Source organism: Mesoplodon densirostris, chromosome 2 (genome assembly GCF_025265405.1).
Source record: "Mesoplodon densirostris isolate mMesDen1 chromosome 2, mMesDen1 primary haplotype, whole genome shotgun sequence".
NCBI lineage: Eukaryota > Metazoa > Chordata > Mammalia > Artiodactyla > Ziphiidae > Mesoplodon > Mesoplodon densirostris.
Genome location: NC_082662.1, coordinates 154,318,640 through 154,342,842, shown reverse-complemented (window position 1 = coordinate 154,342,842; position 24,203 = coordinate 154,318,640). Strand labels below are relative to the sequence as shown.

Below are 24,203 nucleotides of genomic sequence, written 5' to 3'. Positions count from 1 at the left end.
ATGTGAATTCAGTCAAATGGCCACACCTGAGGCTAAGTTCAGGGACGCTCAGGATGCATCTTAAGTTCTGAGGCAGTTATGAGAAGAAAATCAGGAGGCCTGAGAGCTTCCAGCAGCCCAGGGCCTCAGTCGAGAGTCTGGAATGGTAACTGTCTCCGGTAGGAGGCAGACCCAAGGCTTTTTGGGGATGGCTCCGCTCCAGACTGGTTGCAGGGCTGTCAAGACTTCAAAGGTCCTGCTCGTTCTGATGCGAAGGCTCTAAGGACTCTATGGAGGATACTGGGGCCTAGTGATAGTTTTTTCAAGGTCAGAGAGAGGCTATAGTGCATCATTAGGCTATGGGCAGAGAACTGGAGCTCCCGGGGTCACAGTCAGGGCTATTTTTTCTAGCTTACCTATGGTCTACTCTTGGGTGGACATATGTCATGCTGCTGAGAGTCATCTGTGCTTTATTGTGAAGCAGTTTAGATTTCCTCACTCTGACCTCCAGGAGTCTGGTTAGTGGGAAAGAAGACAGAGGGCCCGGAGCACCAAGGACCAGCCTGTGTGTAGGTGCCAGAGCAGGAGGTCCTGGCTAAGCAAGGAGCACCTGGTGCTAGATGAAGCATCGAGGTGGACTGTGCCTGTGTGAGTGCTTAGAGAACCCTGGCCCCGCTTTTCCTTGAAACCCTGTGACTCGGAGACATTTTACTCACCACCAAGAACAAAATTCCCAGCCATACTTGGAAAGGCTACGTATAAACACACATTTTATTTATTTATGTTAGTTCAAATATACTATCTAGAGAATAAAAATTCAAATAGAATAGAGGATGGGTGTTACTATTCACTGTCAAAACTAGTGATACTTCAGGTACTGTCACTCAACTTCTGTAAGCTGAAGCAGAAACGAAAAGGGGACTCCCAAACTTGGCCAGCCTGCGGCCATTCACTAGCTTCTCTTAAGAGTTAGTGCCAGACGGGATGGCTAGCTAATGGCTTTCCTAGCTGCACTGAGAAGAGCAAGGAGGGTAAATGGGAAGAAAAAAACAATGACTTGGAAAATGAGATGCAGGGAAAGGAAACAGGATTAAGTTAGGTGATATTTAGAGAGTCCTCTCCCCTTTTCAAGCTTTTATAATACTTGTTTTCAAAATTAAGTGGGTCAAGAAACACCTACAGGTATAAAGTGAGCATTTACATCATCAACTACTGATTCCTAGTTAGTTAAAAATGCCGAGCTGATTTCTTGAGTTAACAGTCTAATAAGAGGACTGGGTCTCTTGTAGCTTTTATTTTTGATGTGTCAATATCTGGGCTTTGGTTTCTGAAATCAGATTTCATAATTTATTTGTAATAACTTATAAAACTGGACCTCACATCAAAAAAATAAAAGATACTTTAAATGGTGAAAGATTTAACACACATTTAAGTTTCCTCAAATGCTTTACATAAAATTTCAATCATTAAATGTCTAGTGAGTTCTATGCTTAGGCAAGGTAATAGCAGCTAGAAATAAAAAGAAAAAAAAAGAAAAAAGACCATGACACCATCCCTCCTAACTCTTTAAAAGAGCTTGAGGTCCAGCAGAGAAAGTAAGCAATTACAGCTCTTAACAGAGCGCCTGGCACACGGAATATGCGCAACAGGTGCAGAATAAATGGCCTGTGGCAAAGGCTCTAAGGTACGCAGAGGGTGCAACTGGAGCCCAGAGGAGGGAAGCAGAGGGTGTGAGGGAGGGGAGCGGAGGCGAGGCTGCCTGCCAGCATCACTACGGGCTCAGCACACAAGGTCTTCTGCTTGAATACATGATACACGAAGTCAGAATTTTTAAATTCCAGATATCTCTGTATTTTCTTTGATTGATACTGTATATTCTGACATTTACTCACCTGTCTATTTTTCCTTTCAGCTAATGCCTGCACAGATGAAGTTGACATCTGATCCTTCATGTCCTAATGAGATAAGCAGAAGACCAGAAAACAAATGAACATCCTTAAACAAAATCATGGTTAATATTTTGCACACTAGCAAAATATGCATAATTTATTATTAATTTTTAAACAAAAATACAGCATTCTTTGACTTCTATTTTCAGTCTCAAAAGTAAAGGAAATAAAGAGAAGGACATGCCCTTGAAAAGAAGTAACCTGGATACTAAATTTAAATATGAGGAAAGAGAAAGTACTTCCTGGGTACCTACCATAGGCCGGAAACACTGTTAAACACGTACACATATGATCACTGACTTTCCACAATGCCCCTGTGAAGCTGGTATTACCTTCATTTTACAATTGAGGAGACTAAGATCTAGAAAGACTAAGATACTTCCTCAAGGTCACATCTAGAAAGACTAAGATACTTCCTCAAGGTCACATAGCCAGTAAATGGCAACCCTGAGGTATACAAACAAACGCTGTGTTCAAGGGCTAGCATCTTTAAGTATAATACATGTAAAAAAACCATGCGCTTTATGATAAAGTATATTTACCATCACACGCCAGAGAATATTTTCAAATAGTGATAAACAGGTAACGTATTTTATTTGAGTTGCGTTCATGGGAAGTATAGACTATCTCTAACACCAGTATTTTCCAGAGTGGTATCAAAAATAATTTTGTATGGAAAGAAAAATGAATTACTTAATCTAAAACAAAACACGGGGATTCCCTGGTGGTGCAGTGGTTAAGAATCCACCTGCCAATACAGGGGACACAGGTTCGAGCCCTGGTCCAGGAAGATCCCACATGCCATGGAGCAACTAAGCCCGAGTGCCACAACTACTGAGCCTGCGCTCTAGAGCCCGTGAGCCACAACTACTGAGCCCGTGTGCCGCAACTACTGAAGCCGTGCGCCTAGAGCCCATGCTCCACAACAAGAGAAGCCACCACAATGAGAAGCCTGTGCACCACAACGAACAGTAGTCCCCGCTCACTGCAACTAGAGAAAGCCCGCACGTAGCAACAAAGACCCAATGTAGCCAAAAATTTAAAAAATGAAATAAATAAAACAAAACTTTATTAAATATGAGCCATTTGCATATTTAACTACAACCCAATATACTTTAAAATGATTTCAGCTGAGTACATGATTATTATAATACAATTTTTCTTGAAAAAAAAAAAAGGATGCCAAAATACTTTATAATTTCCCGTTGGCAAGTAGACTATTTTAGAGGTGCAAATGTTGAAGTATTAGGCTTTAAAAAACTTCTTCCAAGACCCATGACAAGTGAATGGTAGATGAGACGGTGCCACAGCTTTCCTGATTCCTACTATGAGAAGCCTGAATGACAACCACCTTGCTGCAACCTTCAAACTGCCTGATCCCTCGCTCAGCAAATACTGACTGATGCCTAGTGTGTGCCCGAGCACAGCAGTGACGATTCAGACAGTGGCCTTGCCTGACGGAGCTCAAGTCATGGTGGACAAGAGGCAAACAGCAGTCACACACACACTTCAACAGGGTGACTAGCATTTGGGGAAGGAAGGGAGTCAACGGGGCTGAAATCCAGCGGGTGAACGCCACTTTAGAAAGATGGGGGTGACACTTGATCGAGACCTGAGGGCCGAGAATGAGCTCACCACAGAAAGAGCAAGGGCAGAGAATTCCAGGCAGAGGAATCAGCAAGCACAAAAGCCTGGAGGCAGGAAAGGCTCAATGCTTTAGCTTTTGAGAAGGAAGGCCCGATTGTCTGAAGGAGCCACTGTGTGCTGGGTGTCAGACGGAGGATGTAAGACAAGGCTGGCCAAAACACGCAGGGCCTTCAGGCTGCTTAGATTTTATTCTGAGCCAGTGGTTGGCAAACTTTTTCTGTAAAGGAGTAGATATTAAATATTCAGCCTTTGTCACATTTTTTTTTTTTTAACCACCCTTTAAAAAATGTAAAACCATTCTTAGATCTCACAGGCCACAGACTGCAGGCCCCTGCTCTAAGGCAATGGAAAGCCCTTAAAATATTTTGAGCAGGGCCATGGAGTATTCTGGTTCATGTTTTAAAAGATCACTTTGGTTGTTCTGTGGGAAAAATGCTGGCAATTAAGCAAAGCAGAAGTAAAGAGATCATTTTACTGCCACACATTAAAGTGCTGCCCAAGATGGGAAAGGGTGCCTCTAGGAACAAGTGCCCTGATGTTGGGGGCCTTCAACAAGAGGGTATGTGAGCCCTTGGAGATGACAATGGGCAAGTAGGGTGTCGTTCACCCACTGGATTTCTGAGGGTGCTCTACCTGGGGTCCAGTTGACCCATAAATTCTAGGATTCTTTACCTACTTTATCTGTTCACAAACCTCAAAAGAAAAAAAAAATATATATATATATATAAAGAATGCCACCCACAGAAACTGAGAAAAATTTACTTAGTAAAAATGGAGGTAGTGGTACGTTTAAAACAAGGGAAACTTAGTGATATACGCCATGTTTCTTAAATGTTTGAGATTTACCTGAGTCAGTCACCTGAGGTGCTGTTAAAAATGCAGGTCCCTGGACCCCACTCAGCCCTACTAAGTCAGACTCTTAAGGAACAGTTTAACAAGTCTCCCAGGTGAGAAGCTGTTTGAGAAGCTCGGATCCCCACAAATTCTAGAAGCCTTCAAAGGAGACCACTATGCTATTATCTCCTGGACTGCAGGATTCCTTTTCTAATTATCAATTAAATTGGAGTTTAAGATGATATTCTGATATTCAAACAATATGAATAGTACAATCCCATTTATTTAATATATATTAATAACTACACAAAGCAAATATCTGAATTGTTCCCTGGTGGGATAATATATGCTTTTTTTTAAAATGCATTTACTACATTTTACAGTAGCCTTTTAAAAAATAATGAACATTACTTGCATAATAAAAATATCAGCACACATGTATGGAAAAAGTGACTTTGAAGTGTCAGTTGAACTTTGAACACTGTCAGTAGAATGTGTTTTTGCTGTTAGAAGGTAGGACAGTGAGGGGGGCAGTAATGACTGTAAAAGCACACAAGGGAGCTTCTGGGGGGTGCTGGGAATGCTCTGGAATGCTTCTGGGTCTGCTTCCATGGTTGTGATCAGTTTATAAACTCTTTCAACTGTATATTTGGGGTGCATGCACTTTTCTGTACTCTTATAACTTAATAAAAATGTTTAAAAGAAAACTACTGCTCTTGAACAATGGCTGGAAGGTAAACTAGACCAACCCTTTGAAAACAAATTTGGCATTTTGTATTAAGAGCTTTGATATTTGTAACAAATATCCACTGCCTTGACCCAGTAATTCTAATAGGATTTAAGGAAATGATAGAAAATATATACTGAAACAGATATGCAAAGACGTAAACTGCAGTGTTATTTACAATATGAAAGAAAAGTAGAAATAAGCATCATATCCAAACAAGAGAATAGTAACTTATAGTAAACCTATACACAATGTAATATCATGTACTAGACATTACACTTAGGAAGAGAGTTCGGTGAACAGACAATTCACAGAAAAACACAAATGATCAAACATGAAAAGATGCACTAACCCATTAATAATCAAAGAAGTGCAACTTAAGAGATATTTTTTCCCAGTTAGATTGGGAAAGATGAAAAAGATGAACACTACTTAGTGTTGATACAGGTATTAAGGAACACGGAATCTGCACTCTGCTTTTAGAAATATCACTGATAAGGTCTCTTTGCAGGATACTTTGAAAATATTAACCAATGTTTTAAATGTGCATTTTCATTGAACTTTTTAGTACTTAAATATTCAGGATATGCTCACAAAGATGGTTCCTGAAGTATGATTTGCAATTGCCAAAAAATAACAACCACCTAATATCTACCGATAGGGTCAATGATCAAACAGATCATAATAGAACCAGGTTAGAGGTTAAGAGCATAGTCTTTCATGTCAAAGACCTGGGTTCAAGCTTAGTTATGCTTTTTAGTAACTATGCAAAATTGCGCAAATTACTCAATTTTTCTAAGTGCCTGTTTCTTCTGTATAATATTTTATAGGGTCATTGTGGGGATTGATAAAGTATGCAACCATTAAAAAGGATAATCTAAACCTACTCTATCCAATAGCTATTAGCCAATTATGGTTATGTATTGAGATCATGAAATGGAGTCAATGCAACTGAGGAATTAAATTTTAAATTTTACTTAATTTTAATTAATTTAGATTTAAATTCAATTACTGGAAAACTTTCACATGTCTGGAAAATACTGGGTATGCAAATCAACCTTTTCAACTGTATTATAAACTCTAAATGCAGATCAAGTATCCGCAATGAAAAGTTCACTTCTGAATTGAGATATCCTTAAGCGTAAAATATATGCCAGACTTAGAAGTTTTAGTAAAAAAAGTTTTAAAAATTGAAAAAAAATCTCTATTACTTTTATATTAATTATATGTTTAAATAATAATCTTCTGGATATACTAAGTTAAAAAAATATATTAAGTTCACCTGTTTCTTTTCACTTTTAAAATATGACTACTAGAAAATTAAAGATAGCTTGCATTTTAGTATTTCTATTGGACAGCACTGGTCTAGATATATCTGTATTGATATAAGACTATGTCCACAATATTTTTTCATAGAAAAAAATTACACACTAATGTCATTTCTTTTAAAAGTGTACTTCAATGTCTATAAAATGGCTAGAAAAAAATACTTAAAATTGTGATTTTTTTTTTTTTTAGGGAGTGGAATTACAGAATGGAGGGGCATTTCACCTTTCTTAATCAAAATTATCTGCATTTTAAAAATAGTATGAATTACTTTTAATTTTAAAAATTAAAATAAAAAATGCTTATGACTGCATAACAGTATGATCACAACTATGTAAAAAACACAACAAAGTTTTGTGTTTACGTTTCTTACTTTGAGTTTAGGTTTTTCTATTTTTTCCTCTTGTAAAATATTTCTAATTTTCTTTGAAATGAGCACACGTTACTTTAATGAAATACACGGTTTAAAGTTCCATTTATAAAATTTTCTGTTTAATAAAATGTGTGTGTGTGGGTGTATGTTAGCTCTGACGGTCAGTGAACTCAACAGCTGTGTAGTGCGCATCCTGTTTGGGGCCATGGCAGATGGTAAAGAGCTGTGGCTTTCACTTTCAGGATGGCACTTTTTTTATGTAGTGTAAAAGTTGCCAGATACCATACCACAGGTTACCTTCTTATTAGGATATGGAATTTTAAACTATGTCACTAAACAGTTTTGAGCATTTTTTAACAACCTGTCATGCCAAAAACATAATTACTCATCTTTAAAAAAAAAAACAAAAAAGTTATTTGTTGTTGTTTTGGCCACACTGCGCAGCTTGTGGGTAGTTCCCCGACCAGGGATTGAACCCGGCCGGGCCCTTGGCAGTGACAGCGTAGAGTCCTAACCACTGGACCGCCAGGGAATTTCCTCATCTTCTTTCTAATACAAGAAGTTTAGAACAAGCAGTCAAGACAGCAGTTAGTACCGATAAAAAATGGTTCACCTGCCAAAAGAACAACAACAGTCCCGGCTGTTTACGCTCCTGTTCCCATTTTATGCCATCTTCCAAGCTGAGTGAACGGCACACTATAAATCCCAGTGCTTCCCACTCAGAGGAGTCACATCCCAGTGTCATTTGTAACCACAGAGTATGACTCACCCTTTTTGATTAACCAAAGCCATTTCTATGTTGACTTATAACTAACTATCAACAATTCTTGGGTTTGAAGAGGCTGGGTTTGGGGGAGGCGGTGCTATAGTTCTCACTGCCTTTGAAAGTTCAAACAAAGTTGGAGAATGTTAGTGAGGATCATTTAATTGATAAAACTGAGATCCAGAGAGGCTAAATGACTTGCCACGCTGAAAATTTATTAAGGTGTCAGCTGAGCCTAGAACTCAGGTCTCCTCACCTCTCTCACCGTTCTGCCATTCACTGCAAAACCTTTCACTACTAAATTAACCCAACATCACTTCTGCAATAGATTTCCATAACACAAACATCTCGCAAGCGAAAACTCTGATGTATAGGTGACTCCACAAACGTAAAAGTGATGACCTCAAAAATACCAAGGTTATGTAAACAAACACAAGAATGTTTTGCTTTCTTTAGTAAAAACTGCCAGCAAAACTTAATAAAAACTGCACAAACTTAAAAGACGTTTGGAAAAACATATACAAGACTTTTTAAACAAAAATGACTTGTTAAAAAACAAAAACAGTGGACACTGAGAAGATAAACAAAAATAACTTATTAAAAAGCAAAAACAGTGGACGTTAATTGAGAACAAACACAAGAGAAAGATTTAGCTCTTCAGGTAGAACAGCAACAAAAAATGTATAATGCCCTAAGAAGGAGAAAGTACAATTGGCATACACTGTGGATCAGAAGGTATTCCTTTAAGCAACTAAACGGAAACCCACTGATAATGGTAACAGGAGCTTACATAAACTTGTGATGTACAAATTCCTAATCTGGGCTTGGTCTTGTGTTTCATTTCCCAAAATTGCTAACTCTCTGATCCCACACTATCAGTGTCCTCCAAGTGGAACCCAGAGAGTTCTGGATACAAATACTGTTCAGCTGAATGCAATAATATTGAATCAACACAATGCTTTTAAAAAAAAAAATCAAGTTAGCATCAATTACCACTTCTCTTCTACAAAACCTCAATTAGAATTTATTAAAATCGGATGAGCAAAAACTCAGTTAGGTACTATTAACCCATCACTGGCAAATAGTAACAGCTTCCAAAAAGGAGTAATAAATTAGAAGAATGATTAACAACTCTAAAACATTCAGTTGGGTCACACAGTTGAGTACAGTTTAGATCTCAACTATAAAAGGACTGCAACATTATGAAGTATAGACTTGATTTAGAATACTTCTTTCAAAGAACGTACTTTAAAAAGCTTTTCAATTATTATAAAATGAACTTTGGATTATACTTCCAATTATACCAACTCACTTAACTTTTACTATGTTGACCTCTGAATTTCAATTTCCGAATTTACAAGTACTACCTTGCAGAAAAACAAATATAATGATTAAAGTCAGAAAAACAAATACAATGATTAAAGTCAAGAATATAGGGCTTCCCTGGTGGCACAAGTGGTTGAGAGTCCGCCTGCCGATGCAGGGGACGCGGGTTCGTGCCCCGGTCCGGGAAGATCCCACATGCCGCGGAGCAGCTAGGCCCGTGAGCCGTGGCCGCTGAGCCTGCGCGTCCGGAGCCTGTGCTCGGCAACGGAGAGGCCACAACAGTGAGAGGCCCGCGTACCGCAAAAAAAAAAAAAAAAGAATATACGCTTCACTGCAAGGCACCATTTAAATACCAACATCTACAGAAGTCATTTTCAGAAAAATCTATCACAAAAAATTTAAAAAGCACACACTACATTTATAAAATAAGGAACTGGGAAATTATTTACCTTACCAAAAAAATACATCACCCAACAACAGGGCTTCCTTATCAGAATAGCCTCTGAACTGGCTAGAGACTAGGAGTGTCTAATCCAAATGTTCATTGTATAGATGGGGCACCTAGGTCTAAAAAGGTTACTGCCCCCATTACAATGTGGGTTTATTTCTAAACAATTTAGGTACATGGATACAGAAAGGCAACTAATGAGTAAAGGAACAAGAATATTTAAAGTGCAGTGATAACCTACCATCTGAAATAATTTCAAAAGGAAATCACATGACATGGAGTCGTTGGCAAGCACACACCAAGGTTCCCGCCTAAGATGACTCTTAAAAAGCCATATGTTAGCACTGGGATGATCCCAAGTCTTTTTATTCAAGGAAGCTGCTTTCTAGTACATATGTTAAAGACAGGTGGTTCTCCTACATCTAGTTATGCTAATCAACTGGCTTAGCCATATAGTTTCAAAATACAAACATATCTTAACGATACAAGATTTCACTTAAATGCTGTTTTCTCTTAGGTTTTTTTTAATAATAGGTTATCATCTAAATAATTTGAGACTAAAGATTTGTTCCCTTGGATTGATTTTTTACTCACTGATAGATGCTTGCTTGCTCTAGATAACTCCCGAAAGGCTGTCAAGCAGTTGTATATGGAAATGTCAGTAAATGGGTTGCAAGAGTTCCAGAAGCAATTCAGATGGTGGAAGAGGCCGCCATCCAAACCCAGTAAGAGTACCCTTCACAATGCAAAGGGATTACCAATCAATCAGGAAAGCAAATCATTTCTACAATAGCAGTTCTTCTTTTTGTCTAGAAATACAGTATACTAAGAAATGAAGAGGAAAAAAGATAACTGGTTTGGAGGAATGAGAGGTATGGACAGGAAGATTACAGTAACCTTCCCAAAGCCAGCAGTCTACTCTCCCATTTTTGCTGTGAGAAAAAAGCCTGACCGATACTAAAAACAGATTTCTTTTCAATCAGAGAAATATGTAGAAAACTGGCATTTAATTCATATTAAAAAGCGGTTTCAGAGTTGACTTATTAGTTTAAATTAAAGGAAAGAGTTCAGAGAAGTCTGGCTATTTCTTATACAAATAACACAGTAAGATCACATCCCTTACCCTGACGACTTGCCGAGTACTTGTGATGAAAGCTTTTCTTATACTCAATTCGGTTGCATCGAGGTTGAATTTCCTAGGATTTGCTTCGACTATGCGTGGGTCAAAAAGTCAAGGTAAAGCAATTTCATCATCGAAAACCTAACAACCAACATCATGTGAAACCACAGAATCTCTCACAGCAATAAAATCTGGCCCAGCGTTTCTGAACACATAGTCAACTTGACACTAATCATTCTCAAACTTTCTCTGCCCACAGCTAGATGAGGATCCTTGTGCCCCGAGGCAGAGATGACCTGCCTGGGTTCACTGCAAACCCATGGGTGTCTGACCACAGCTGAGCTGGGCTCTTCCAGAGGCCTGCCAGCACTTTTTTGACTCCAGATCACCTTTCCCAGGACAGCTTTTGTCGTGGGAAACAGCAAGCTGTTCTCATTTGCCATTCCAACTCATTCCACTTCTGTCAAGAAGCTAACTCTGCTTCTTAACCTAGAGATCGAGGCTTCTTTCGTGAAGCTTTCCTGCTCTCCTCACCCCCAGCTTGGTTCTGCTGCCCCGTGTCACTCACATGGCTCTCTGTACTTACCTCTTATCATCTGCAAGTATACACTTGTGCCAATATTTGACTAATGTCTGTTTCTCCCGCCCCCAAGTCCCTCTATACTCCCACGGTAAATTCTACAAGGGTTGGTACAGTTTTGCTTATCAATCCAATCTCAGTAACTAACAAAATGTCCAGCACATAGCACACTCAATAACTATTGCTGAATGACGAATATCTGTTAAAACTTTTGTTCTCTTTATCTCACAATTTCTCTATCTCCCCCAATCTTTTTCTCATCCCTCCTACCTCGAGGGAAGACATATCTCCCTGTAACTGTGCTTTTGATCCCACTCCCTCACATATTTTGTTCCACTAGTTTTAGAGAACACATTTGTCTTTTAATAATTTAAAAGGTGCCCCGGGGTCATTGTGATTAATAGAAATTATGCACTCCACATATCAACTGCATGTGAACCTGTGTGCTGACTACAGCGTGATCCTGACAAAAGCTAGTTTCCTTTATGTTTTGCCACACTTGGAAAAAAACAAAACAGAACTCAAAACATGCAAATGGCATATCTTCAATCTAAAGTTCTGATTAAATGGGATTTTTCCAGTTAAAAGAAAGGCCATATAATCCAGCTTTTACCATTCTCTGGTCCATCAGTCAGATCAGTGGAGTTACTTAACATCGATAGCATGACTCAGCATAATAGATCTGCTTTAGTAAATGCAGTTTCCTGGTACAAGATGCCTCTCTCATGGACACTGGCATTGAACAGGAAAAAGTCTAGAGAAGGATCTTCTTTTGATTTCTAATTACCAGTGTATAACACTAGTCTGTATACACCTCTCTGAAATAATGACGGCTAACACTTTCATAGAAGTTCACTGTGTGTCAGACACCATTCTAAGCTCTTTACCTAATAAACTTTCAACAACCCTATGAGCTAGGTACAACTGTTATCCGAACGTTTTACTGAAGAGCAATGTGCCCAAAGTCACAGTAACTGGCGGAGCCAGGACTTGAACACCCAGTCTGACTCCAGGGTCCAAGCTCAAAATCACTGCACTATGCCACCTTCACGTTGCAGGATTTGACTACTCTACCTTAGATTACTGGTCAACGATTTTAAGTGTGTCGTGGTACGAATAAGGGCAACATCAATCAACGATAAAAGGCAATATCTCATCTATGTACTTGAGACATCTGGATGAAAACTGTCCATCTGTCTGCTTGCCTCACGTGGCACAGACACTACAGAAAAGGATATTGATGGTTTCGTCAAGGTCCTCTAGATCCCACTCTATGCTCCGGAGGTTGTTTCTCAGCTCGTTGGTGGTCCAGTCGATTTCTTCCCTCGTGGCTGTGGATGGGTCCTGGAGGAGCTCTGTCCATCTCTGAAACAATCCCTGTGCAGTGTTGACTGCCTTCTGTACCTCTCTGTATTCAGGTGGAGGGAAAGGAGAGATATGAGACAGTATGTTCCACGAACAACTTATAAGACTTAGGTGAACCTTTACGATCAGACACCATCCTCAGCAACCACCATGCCCCAAAGTGTTTTTAAGTCATTACAGAAGGCTCTTCATGGACAAATATCAAAGTTCAAAACTTTAAAATAATAGGCTGTTATGTTCTCAGCTGATTTCAAAATAAAACAGCCACTACTTAAGCAGCTATAATTACCAAGTTTGTGAAGGACAAAATTTAATTTTTCTAACAGACTGTATTTAGAAGTAGTCTAAGAAGCTATAATATAAATTAACTAAAGGGCCGTTAACATTCACACATGTTGCCAGTTGGAGTGAAGTAATTTATATTCAGAAGAAAAGGTTCTAAAACAACTTTCCTTTTCTTGGGGAGGTTCGTGTGGAAGGGGGGTAAAAAAAGATAGAAGGAAGGGTTACTCTTACACAGCTAGTCTTTTAGAAGGCAAGTATTTTAATCTGAGACATTTTAAAATCCAACATCTCATTAGAAGATTCCTAAACATTATTAGCTTTAAATTTATCTACTTTCCTGGATTAAGCAACTCTGTACAGCAGATTAGTGTGCTTCATGTTTAGCGAGTGAGACTAGGCCATTAAGAGCTATGGCCTATTTTGCTTTTAGATTAGATACAGTCACGAGGAGTCTTAAAAACTCCTCCCCTGCCCCTGCCATTGGGCCAATATCCACCATTTAAATATTATAATCTAACACTACCACATATAAAAGCCAAAAAGGACTCATTTTATAATCATGGTCTCTTGTGTACAAAGATTATAATCTTCATGCTCCTAAGCTAAGAGATCTGTCTTGATCCTTCTATGATTTCTTAACCAATTCTTCTGGGTGTTCAATCAGTGTGTTCGTTATCTATTGCTTTAAAACAGAAATTGCACGCATCCTATTCCCTCTGACATTTCAAGTACCAGAGGAGACAGAACTAACAAAATGAAGAAAGGTGACTTACGATATCTTGGACTGTGAATACTGATGAGAGCTAAAAAGCTGAATGTTAAATAGAGAATACAGCCATTGGGCCCGGCTGAATACATCACTGAGCTACGCAGCCAACAATGAATCTACCAAGGTTATGTTCATAACCACTTCATGGGTTAGGCAAGTCCCCTCATTTTTCCTCTCACATCAGTCTTATGCTTTTAGTGCTAAAGAGAAACTCTATTTGAGACAAAAAGAGGAAGGACTAAGTGAGATGTCAATCTGCTATTTTTACTCTTTACTGAGGTTTCTGGCTGATTTGGTCAAGAAAGAGGTATACATTTTGCCATAATATGAAGTACTTGGTTTATTTGTAAGTGTTGAATATCCTCTACGACAACAGAAGACAGAGTTAAAAAGGTATCTAAAATGATATCTGGGCTTTCCCTGGTGGCCCAGTGGTTGAGAGTCTTCCTGCCGATGCAGGGGACACAGGTTCGTGCCCCGGTCCGGGAAGATCCCACATGCCGCGGAGCGGCTGGGCCCGTGAGCCATGGCCGCTGAGCCTGCATGTCCGGAGCCTGTGCTCCGCAACGGGAGAGGCCACAGCAGTGAGAGGCCCGCGTGCCGCAAAAGGGGAAAAAAACCCAAAAAACAAACAAAAAAAAAAAACAATTAAAATAATATCTCATTCTAAAGAATATGAAAATTATCAGTTCTGTAAAGGAAATTTGAATTCCTTTTTGAGAACTAGAAGCCTCAGGCTAGGGCATACCACGTTCTCCACACCAGTAGACAAATAGGATGCCGGAATTAAACTCTTAAGCAGTGATCCATAAACGTTCTTGGTCTCAGGGCTCTTTTGCACTTTTCAAAATTATTGAAGACTCCAAAGAACTCAGATTAATGTGGACTCTATCTATTGCCACTTACTGTATTAGAAATGCAAACAGATATTTAAAAATATTTACCAATTAATCAAACATAATGATGAAATTACGATATGTTAATGTTTTCACCAAAAATTTCTAAAACAACAATATTTAGTAAGAAGAGTGGCACTGATTCACATTTTTGCAAATCTCTTTAATATCTGGTTTAACAGTAGACAGGTGGATTCTCACATCTGCTTCTACATTCAGTCTGTTGACATACGTTTTGGTTGAAGTATATGATGGAAATCCAGCCTCATACAGATAGGTAGTTGGAAAAGGGAAGAGTATTTTAACAGTCTTTTTGGATAATTGTGGATATTCTTTCTTGACACAATACAAAAACTCAACAAGTGGCAGTTTCTTAAAGGTTAGCTGCAATGTGGAAGCTGAAACTGTACCAAAGACGTTGTATATTCTCATACATTACAACCCACTGTTCCATCTTGTATTGTGAATGTATGTTTTACCCACATATGATTTTACAGCATCACGTACTGGTCATTTGTAAAGTATTAGTTTACTGAGCATCAAAGATCTTCCAAATGCTGACTCATTTCACTATACAATAACCAAAATCATATAATAATATCACCACCAATTCCATCAGAAAAACTTAACTACTGGGAATCTGTAAGATGATAGCAGTTGATATGAGCTTTCCAAAATTCTATTTTTTAAAAAAAGGCTCTAATTTCATCATCCACAAAAATACTGTCAGTTGTTTTCCGAGAAGTGACAGGTTCACCTCATTCATTTTTGAGAAAAACTCAAGTTTTAAGATAATTTTGAGATTTGTGAACATACACAAATCTCAATAACCAGTTTACAAGTCATTCTTTGAATAAAAAATGAGATTCTGTGGAGGTAAAAACGAGCTATTTCAGCTCACAGCTGGATCACAGAAGTGCTTTCCCTGGAGTCACCATCTTAGCTCACAATACAGCAAAAGTGTTTCATGCACTCTCTCATTTTGTCACACAGAGTATTAAATGTGTACTAAGGCCGGGAGAAAACATTTGTGCATTACATGTCTGATTAATGACTTGTGTCTACAATGTATTTAAGAAAACTCAATTTAAAAACGGACAGAAGATCTGAACAGTCACTTCACCAGAGACGGCATACAAATGACAACTAAGCACATGAAAAGATGCCTAATATCATTAGTCATCAGAAAAATGCAAAGTAAATCCATAATGAGATACCACTACAAACTTAGAATGGCTTCACACAACTAACCAACCAATTGACAATGCCAAGTGCTGACCAGGTGGTGGAGTAACTGGAACTCTCATTCATTACTGGTGGAAATGCAAAACTGTACAGCTACTTTGGAAAACAGTGTGGCTGTTTCTTAAAATTAAACATACAGGGGCTTCCCTGGTGGCGCAGTGGTTAAGAATCCTCCTGCCAGTGCAGGGGACACAGGTTCAAGCCCTGGTCCAGGAAGATCCCACATGCCACGGAACAACTAAGCCCATGTGCCACAACTACTGAGCCTCTGCTCTAGAGCCCATGAGCCACAACTACTGAAGCCCGCGCACCTAGAGCCCGTGCTCCACAACAAGAAGCCACCACGATAAGAAGCCCACGTCCCGCAACAAAGAGTAGCCCCTGCTTGCAGCAACTAGAGAAGGCTCGTGCGCAGCAACGAAGACCCAACGCAGCCAAAAATAAATAAAATGTATAAAAAACAAAAAAAACATACAAAACATACACTAACAATTATGACCCAACAACCCCACTTCAAGGTGATACAAAAACACACAAAACATACACTAACAGTTATGATCCAACAACCCCACTTCAAGGTGATACAAAAACACACAGGTTCATACAACAACCTGCAAATTCTTATAGTAGCTTTAGTCATAACAGCCCAAAAGTGAAAACAACCTGAATGTCCTTCAACTAAGGAATGGACAAACTGTGGTACACCTGAACAATGGAATACTACTCAGCAATAAAAGAAACAAACCACAAATACATGCAACAATATGGACAAATCTCAAATGCATTATGCAAAATGTGAGAAGTTAGACTCAGAAGGCCACACATTATATGATTCCATTTCTGTAACATTCTGGAGAAGGCAGAGCTATAGGGACAGAAAATAGATCAGTAGTTGCCAGATGCTGGGCATGGGGGAAGGGGGACACAGAAACTTCTGGGGGTGATGGATCTGTCCTGCAACTTATTTGTGGAGGTGGTCGTTACTGACTATATGCATTTGTCAAATCTCACAGAAGTATACACTAAAAAGGGTCAATTTTACTGTAGGTAAATTATAACTTTTAAAAAAATGAGGAAAGGTGTTCTTGGGACTCAAGATTTGATAAAATTAATTTTTTTTTTTTTTTTTTTTACTGTTTCATGAAGAACATTCTCGAAGGAATATGATTCTCATTTTTCTTTTTCACTGTGAGGGAGGAATACAATGACTACTAGTACAGTTTGGTGCCACTGCCTTGATTTAGGCTAAGGCACCAGCAGTTTGCACCATCAGTGTTATTGTCAACATGATGAGAAAAAGCAAATAACATCTGAGTAGTATCATGAAAAGCAGTTTAAGCTGAGGGGCTCTTCTATGAAAGGATCTTGAGACCCCCTTGGGATCCAAGGGCCACACTTTCAGACTTGAGGGGGAGGAGGGGCAGGTGGGTAGACTCAATTCTTGCAGCAAAGAGTGAAATCAAGGAGTCCTTAAGCATGCAAGAACTTGTGCATGTCCTAAAGAAGAAATGAAAGAAATGGCAGGAATTAGAAAAATGCTGCAAAGCAATCCCAGGATGACATTCAAAACCCAACAGGCCTGGCCAGTGACCTGGCTTATTCCACTCTCAATCTCTTTTTTTTTTCTTTTTTTTTTTTTTTTTAAGAATTTATTTTGGACATACTGAGGTGTGTTTTTTTTGGTTTTTTTTCGGTACGCGGGCCTCTCACTGCTGCGGCCTCTCCCGTTGCGGAGCACAGGCTCCGGAAGCGCAGGCTCAGCGGCCATGGTTCACGGGCCTAGCCGCTCCGCGGCATGTAGGATCTTCCCGGACCGGGGCACGAACCCGCATCCCCTGCATCAGCAGGCGAACTCCCAACCACTGTGCCACCAGGGAGCCCCTCAATCTCTTATTTTTAAAAGAGGTTTCATTTTTAGTTTTCATGTAGTAGCATAGACACGAGAAAGTCAAAATAGTCTTAGTTTACATTTCTAAGACACGTTTTAAGGGATCCCAAAGGTGGGAACTGTCAGCAATGGTTCAGATCTTGAAAAGCCAGAACATGCAGTGTGTCAAGGAATCCTATCTTAAAAGCAACTAACGGGGTCCCTCAAAGTTTAAAACATCTCCCAATTTTTCTTCTTCCAATATCAACTCAGCATAGCATTACCCTGAAAAAGAAGGCATGAATGAAGAGAAAACGTGTGTCACAAACAAAACCTATTTTTAAGCCAAATATTAATGGTAACCAGAATATACCAAAGAACTTAGAATTTCTGAATAGTTTCAAGAAATACAAGACACAATGTAATAATGTACAAGACCCCACCTAGTGAGACAACCTGCTCAATTCAGAACTATTTGTAAATATCTGGGACTAAATATTTAGAATCACCTGTCATTCCAAGTAAATGGATGAATAGCACAGAGGAGTATATAACCACGACAGCTGTTTGATATTTGTGAGGGTTTCAACAGAGAAGAGCTGGTCGAATTTTCTTCACCTACTTTCTCAGGAAAGGTAAGGGAGTTGTTTCTGCATGAACTGGCTAGTTAGGCACTTCCCACACAGGCACGACCAGCATCACCTACTCCATGGTTAGTGCTCACCACACAGTGAGCCCATGTGAGCATGCTGCACCCTGTGGGCAGCGCTGCAGCTGCCGACTCCTTAGTCAACAGTGATCCACTTCCATCTGTGCTCTCCAGAAAGGTCAGAATCACAAGATATTGCCTCTGTTTCCTGTAGAGTTAGGTGCAGCTCTTTTCAGGTTGTTCTTCCAAGTGCGTAATGGGAATGATTAAAGTCTGACACTCACAACTTTCTATGAGGGGCCATGTATACCTTGAATTTTTTGAGCTCTTCAGTTTAGCAATCTTCTTGGTAAATAATAGTCTGCTCACAGACAGCTTTGGGTATCATGTCTGACACCATTTCACCGAAAACGTGCTAATTGCTTTCCTAGGAATTACAGGTTTAGCTCCTGACCCAGAGAAATCTTTCAATCCACTGAAGGAGAGAGATGGCTATCTCCTACAACAGTCAAGCAGATGTTCTGCTCCTATATCTGTTGCAGATGCTTCCAAAGTCAGTTTTGTCTTACACGTTTCATGAGTAACAAGAGTCACAGCATTGGAAATACTACAGATGAGCCTCTTTCCCTTGCTGTCCACCAAACGGCCCATCGAAATGATGGGACCCATCATATCCTCATGGATATGAACTCCTTATGACCACCAGAATGAAGGTCCTTCACTGCAAGCTGTGCCAGTGCCCATGGGACCACCTGTAACACAGAGCTTCTTTCTTCTGACAGTAAGCAACTGTCAAAAACAGAAACACAGTCCACATCTTGGAAGAAGGTATCTTTCAGGCAAAAATAAAGCTTTCATCTAAGCTTTCAAAACCAGATTCTTCCATTCCTTATAAAGAGTTGACACTGGCAGGACCAACCAATCCAGTTTTGGTTTTTGCCACGCCATGTGGCATGTGGGATCTTAGTTTCCCAACCAGGAATCGAACCCGCATCTCCTGCATTGGAAGCACGGAATCTTAACCACTGGACCACCACGGATGTCCCCCAGTTTTGTTTTTTTTTCTGTTTTTTTGGTTTTTTTTTTTTTGCAGTACGCGGGCTTCTCACCGCTGTGGCCTCTCCTGTTGAGGAGCACAGGCTCCGGATGCGCAGGCTCAGCGGCCATGGCTCATGGGCCCAGCCGCTCCGCGGCATGTGGGATCTTCCCGGACCGGGGCACGAACCCATGTCCCCTGCATCGGCAGGCGGACTCTCAACCACTGCGCCACCAGGGAAGCCCCCCCAGTTTGTTTTTGAAGCCAGCCCAGCACTAACCCCTGGTCACTGCTAGTTCAGCCCCTCCCATGTAACATTCCAGTCTGTTCCACCATGGTAAAAGGTTCACCATCCCAACCAACCGTTAGGGCTTCAGGCAATACGTCCAGATGTCCATAAAATAATTTATCTGGATCTCACTAAATTTGTTGGTAAGATGGGAGGAAGAAGTATTTTAGCCATTAGGGAGCTTTTGTTTCCCGGAATCTGTCATTCAGTTGGGCCAACAAATTGCAGGATGACCATAGCTACAGCCTCCATCAGCCTTTTGATTTCTCCTTTCTTCTTTGACCATGCTGATAGGCTCTGAACTGGCATCCGTCCCAGTTACTGTGGTTGTATAAGTTACCCCAAAACTTAATGGCATCAAACGACCATTTGTTATGGGGAGTCTGTGGGTCAGGAATTCATGCCGAATGCAGAAGAGATGGCTTGTCCCCGCTCCACAATGTCTGGGGCCTCAGCTGAAAGACTGCCAGGCTGGGGCTGCAGAAGCAGGTGCTCCTCGGTAGTATCTCTGTGTCTGCGCAGTCTCTCCACACGAGTGCCCCAGCAGAGTGGCTTTAGTAGAGCTGGACTTGTGTCCCAAGTCAGAAAGATGCAGGTGGAAGCTGAACTGGTTGGTTGTCTTTTGTGACGAAAGCTTCAGGAGTCAAGCGGTGTCATTTCTGCATCATTCTGTCAGTCGAGGCAGTTACAAAGGTCTGCCTGGGTTCAAAGAAAAGGAATGAGGACCCCAGCTGGATAGAAGAATGCCAGCTTCACAAGCTAAGAAAAGCAAACGGGACAGGATATATATTGGGGCGGCCACCTTTGGAAAAACACAATAAGCCACAACACCTATACCTGGGGCAGCACCCATCCTGCATGTCTCTTTACAGTGGGGTCCCTGTTTCATCAACACCCTGAGAGGCTAGTGAAGGCAGATGGCTTCCACTCTACTAATGAAACCTGAAAAACCTAGGCTGGGCAAACCTCTGCAGCCCTATCACCCTTCTACCCCGTATCCCACCAACCTGTTCTACCACCAACCCCTTGGGCTAGGTGAGAAGCTCTTTGTACTCCTTGACTTCCACACTCACATCGTTTGTATTTAAAGGGAAAAACACACATACCCTGCACTTGACCTTACTGCCATTTCCAAATTCAACTTCACGGTGATAATATCTTTCACAATAATTCTCCTGGAGGGGAAAAAAAGAGTCTTCACTTAGCTTCCTATAGTTATATCCAATTTTGACCTCAGCCTGCTGCTGCTTCCACAATGCCCCTGGGATAGCACGACTGCTACCAATGACACTGCAGGTCAAAGTCGTGGGTGACTTGAACTCGTCCTCATTTCCAGTGTACTTGACACCACAGCCTATTTTCTTGAACCTCTCACTTCCTTGTTTTTGTGACATTGTGCTCTTCTAGTTTCTACTAATTTTCTCTTTCCTCTTCCTCCACCTGGTCCCAGTATTTCTCAGCACTATTTTTATAGCTTCTAGGTGCTCATCAACACTAGCAGGTTCAAAAGATTCCTTGAAGCTGATGACTCCCCACTGCATTTCCAACCCTGACCTCTCACCCAGGACTAATTCCTATATTTTTAGCTGCCTACAGGATCATTCCATTTGCCTAAAACCAAACCAATCATATCCTCCCTACAAAACAGTAAATATTCATACAACAAAATGAAACAGAAAAAAAAAAGCTTCCTTCTCTAACTTCCTCATTTTAGTCAACAGTAACACTATTTTCCAAGATCTGAAACTTGTCTAGACAAGCATCATCTTTGACTCTTCCTCTTACTTCTCACCCTGCACAACCTCTACTTAAGCTGCATCACTGGATTTTAGATCTAGAAGGAACTTTCACGATAACTAGTCTGCACTCATTAAACAAATAAGAGAACGGGGGCTCAGACTTCTTGTCTTCTGGCCTCTAGTTCTGCTGACCCAGAGCAAGAGGGGCCTTCCAGTACCAAGACCTAATTCAATCCCATCTTTGCAAAGGCTCCAGACAAATCTATTTTCTTTGTGGAATCAGAAGACCCGGGTTTGAGCCCTCAGAAGTTGTTTGACCATAGGCAAGTGCCGTAGTAACTTGCTAGTTAAAACCACCCCCGGATTAAGAATTTACAATAGGAAACATTAACTTTAAACTCCTCAGCTGGGTATTCCATGCCTCCTCCACCCCAAAACTGGCCGACTTTAATCTCCAACCTGATTTCTCACTGAACCAAAATCTGTTTCACTTGGCAGGTCTTCTTCCCATCCTCCCTTTCCTCATTCCTGGCTCTACTTTCACTCGCTGTTTCCCCAGCTGGAAGAGTCCTTACACCTCTGCAAATGAAAAGCAGACATTTCTTTCAAGGCCCAGATTGAGGCCCTCCTTGCTTCACTAAAGTGTCACTGACCAACATTCCCCCTGGGGGTCTTGCCAAGTTTTTTCAGTCTCCACAGTATCTCAGCTCTATTCCAAACTCTTATATGCAAAGCATATTGTCTATCACCTACACTGTTTCACATATCTGCACAGTGTTCTCCAAACCAGACTACAATTTCAGGAGCCAAATAGAGTTATTAGGCATTCAATAAATGCCTAATTCAATATAACAAATGTCTGCAAAGTGGTTTTTACAGTGAAACATCTGATTGGGGAATTCCCTGGTGGTACAGTGGTCAGGACGTCATGCTCTCACTGCTGAGGACCCGGGTTCAATTCCTGGTCAGGGAACTAAGATCCCATGAGCCACACAGCACAGCCAAAACAACGAAAAAGAAACATCTGCTTGATTTTTAAAAAGTAGAAAATGAGACCTGACTTACATTCAATTTTACTGGATACAATTACTCTGTAAATAAGGATAATTTTTTCACAGTGACTATACCAATAAACAGTTTTTTCAACAGTGTGACTAAAATACACAATGCTTGCCTTCAAGGAGCTCATAACCTAGAGTTTAACAGTCTGTACACACAGACCAGGGATGGTTAGAGAATAATGCAATGTAACAGACACTATCTGGCTCATCTGCTTACTTACGCCTTTATTTCAACACAGATCCACAGCCAAGAACCTGGAAATAAAACTGTCCTTGTTCGGGCACACAACGCCTCCAAATCAGCAACATATTAAAGAACCACAACATTCATGCCTTTTACCTATAGGAGAGGCTCACTTGGTACCAAAATACTCATATTCCACCGCTCAATTTCTTAGTGGCTTATTCTGATTAGAAGTTGCAAACAAGAGAGGGAAAAAAAACTACAGAACCCAAAACTCAAAATGGGCTCACTCATCAAACAAATACTATGTAACACCTTACTGAACATAATGATGAAAACAACATGATTCAAATATGGTATGTTTCACCTAGCAAATTAGTTAAGATTTCTTAAAAGGAGACTCAGTACAGGCAAGGGGTCAAGGGAAATGGGCCCATCAAACTTTTGGGGGTGGGGTAGTGAGTCGAGTGGAGTTAGGGGTGTATCCTAGAGGGCAATTTGGCAACATGCATCAGAAGCTTTGAAAATGTGCACCCTCTGAATTAGCAAATCTGCTACAGGACTACAGGCTATGGAAATAATCAGGAGCAGCAATGAAGACCTGTGACAAGCAGGCTTGCCACTATATTAACTGTAACAGTGAAAAATTTAGGTACATCATAAACCTTGTCCTGGGTGATAAGTTATATCACATTTATATAACAAAATACAATACAGTCATTAAAGCCTCCCCACCAAAGGCATTTTAAGGATATAAAAAAATACAGATGAAAAGATTATAAGACAGTATGATCCCAAGTTCTTAATGATTAATAACAACAATAATACCCATTTATATAAATCCTGGCCTTTCCAATTACAGGCTTATGAACTTGGAAGTTTTTTTTTTTTTTTTTTACTCTCTTTCATTTTCTTCATTTGTAAGATGATAATAATAATAGTACTAGTACCTACTTCATAAGGATTAAAAAGACAATCCCTGTCATGTTCTCAGGACAGTGACTGATATATTTGTATCAAAAAAAAAAAAAAAGAGCGATCAAAAACTGATGGATAGTATTAAATAAAACTGTTAATAGAAACAGATTTAAAAAACACCAAAATTTTAACTAATTATTTCTGGATGGTGGTATTTCAATGAATTTTTAATCCTTTTTTATATTTTTATTTCCTAAGTTTTCTAAAATGAGCATATATCACTTTAAATGTTACTCCAAAAAGAAAAAAAGCTCTCTCTCTCTCACACACTCACACACACACACACACACACACACACACACACAAACCAGTAAGACATGGTCTTTCCTCTCAGAAAGGGCAGCCTGTTTGGATGGAGACATATAGACAGTTAAGAGAATGTTTACTGAGCACTTGATACATACTCCAAACTGTGCCGAGGCAACTTACATGCATTAACTCATTTAATCCTCATAACCGATAAAGCAGGCATTGTTAAGCCAATTTTGTACATAAAGAAACAGGTTCAGGGTTTCCCTGGTGGCGCAGTTGTTGAGAGTCCGCCTGCTGATGCAGGGGACACGGGTTCGTGCCCTGGTCCGGGAAGATCCCACATGCCGCGGAGCGGCTGGGCCGTGAGCCATGGCCGCTGAGCCTGCGCGTCCGGAGCCTGTGCTCCGCAATGGGAGAGGCCACAACAGTGAGAGGCCCGCGTACCACAAAAAAAAAAAAAAAGAAAGAAACAGGTTCAGAGAGGCTAGCTAATGTGCCAAAACTTACACCAAGTAA

At 40.2% G+C, this 24,203-nt stretch overlaps 1 protein-coding gene across 3 annotated transcripts in view; it reads right to left on the bottom strand.

Annotated features, from left to right (window-relative positions):
* STX6 (syntaxin 6) overlaps positions 1-24,203 on the bottom strand; it is a 46,236-nt gene that overhangs the window by 16,412 nt on the left and 5,621 nt on the right. For 2 of the 3 annotated variants that reach the window (XM_060091171.1, XM_060091173.1), the window contains exons 2-4: positions 12,311-12,480; positions 10,496-10,590; positions 1,872-1,934 (exon numbers count right to left, since the gene is read on the bottom strand). In XM_060091171.1, the coding sequence (XP_059947154.1) occupies positions 1,872-1,934; positions 10,496-10,590; positions 12,311-12,480 (328 nt within the window). Of the gene's footprint in view, positions 1-1,871; positions 1,935-10,495; positions 10,591-12,310; positions 12,481-20,579; positions 20,634-24,203 lie in introns of those variants that run through there. The other variant, XM_060091172.1, reaches the window with a different exon arrangement.